The sequence below is a fragment of the Pygoscelis adeliae genome, unplaced genomic scaffold (assembly GCF_000699105.1).
Source record: "Pygoscelis adeliae isolate BGI_AS28 unplaced genomic scaffold, ASM69910v1 Scaffold42, whole genome shotgun sequence".
NCBI lineage: Eukaryota > Metazoa > Chordata > Aves > Sphenisciformes > Spheniscidae > Pygoscelis > Pygoscelis adeliae.
The window spans coordinates 2108048-2109464 of record NW_008824283.1 but is presented as its reverse complement, the minus strand read 5'-3'; the positions used below and the strand labels follow the sequence as shown (position 1 = coordinate 2109464).

The window sequence follows — 1417 nt, the reverse complement described above, 5'->3', positions numbered from 1 at the left end:
CCAAGCCTGTAGCGCTGCATGGGGTTGTTGTGGCCGAAGTGCAGGACCTGGCACTTGGCCTTGTTGAATCTCATACAGTTGGCCAATGTTAGGCACTGGGAAGCCACAGTCCTACTTCTTCACCTAGCTGGCCTGAGACACCCCCTTCCCAGCTCCCACCTGTGTCACAGGGCTCGGCGTGACCGTCTGAAACATCTGGCAGAAGGTACGGAGCTGAGCGCCAGACTGCTGCAAGGTGTCTTCCACCATCTTCCAGAAACTGGGCAGAGGCATGCGGCCATGAGGCATCTGTGAAGATAGACCCTGACATCAGAGAGGGCCCTGGGAAGGGGAAGAGCTGTGGGTAGGGTCAAAAGAAAAGGAGCAGGAAGAGAAGAGGTGAGAAAGCAAGAGAAGAGACCTTGTCACTAAAGATGCACCTTGCATCTAGGATTTGTTTCCCGTTGGCAAGGAGAGCTGCTGCTCTCTGGCTTTGAGCCACCTGCCCTGGGCAGGGTAGTCACATGCAGGGCTCTTGGGCTGTACCCAGCCCATCGCAACAGTCCCTGGGTCCTGCTGTCCTGCCCCAAGCCCACAGTCCGTCCCACCTGACTAAAAAGGGAGACAAGTGGATGTAGCTCCGAGGTAGATGTCTGCAGCGTAAGCATCCCAGACTGAGCAAGGGGAATCCACCCTCATGACTAGGTACGTACAAGCAGTGCCTGAGAGAATACCTCCACGTGGCTGCATCTTGTTCTCATCTTGGTCATGGGTCAGGCCAGGGCCATGCTATACCCCAGGGCTCTGGACTGGCCTGACCCACCACGTTTGCAAACGTCAGGCTCAGAGAGTGCAGTGAGGAGTCCTGGGAGATAATCTCCCAGGGGATGGAGGTTCAAGGGATGCTCGTTCCTCAGGCCAGGAGCTGTCCTTCTCCTCCTTGCCTTCCCAACACAGAGCTCTTGGGAGCTCAGAGTTAACACGGATCTCTCAGGCAGCACATCAATGAATTACCAGTGGTGTCCTCAAAGAGAGAGCAGGACAGTTCCTGGCAGTGAAGAAGAGACAATTTGGCTTTCCCCAGCTGAAGGAGAGGAGAGATCACTTACAAATGCTAGACAGGGAGCTGTGTGTCTGCAAGGGCAGGCTTGGGCTACAGCAGACCTTCAGTGCCCTGACATCCAAGTGATGTCCCAAGCCTGAAGAAGGCAGGTCTGGCTCAGCATGTGCACCAGTTTGGGCACACACACCAAGGGGTCACTCTCACCTGCTCTAGCTCCTTTTCTGCCTGGTGCAGGACCTGGGCAGCCAAGTCCCGTTGCAGGGCGCTGAGGGAGCACAGTATCTGCCCTAGGAGCTGCACAGCCACCTGGTTGAACCGTGGGAGCTCAGCCACCAGCAGGGCATTGATGGCAAGGTAGGTGTTCATGGCTGCCTC

At 56.4% G+C, this 1417-nt stretch overlaps 1 protein-coding gene across 1 annotated transcript in view; it reads right to left on the bottom strand.

The window, feature by feature from the left end:
* The window catches only part of ARHGEF37 (Rho guanine nucleotide exchange factor (GEF) 37), a 27696-nt gene that overhangs the window by 3229 nt on the left and 23050 nt on the right, over positions 1-1417 (bottom strand). The window contains exons 11-12 of the mRNA XM_009318566.1: positions 1247-1410; positions 160-288 (exon numbers count right to left, since the gene is read on the bottom strand). Coding sequence (XP_009316841.1) covers positions 160-288; positions 1247-1410 — 293 coding nt within the window. The remainder of the gene's footprint in view (positions 1-159; positions 289-1246; positions 1411-1417) is intronic.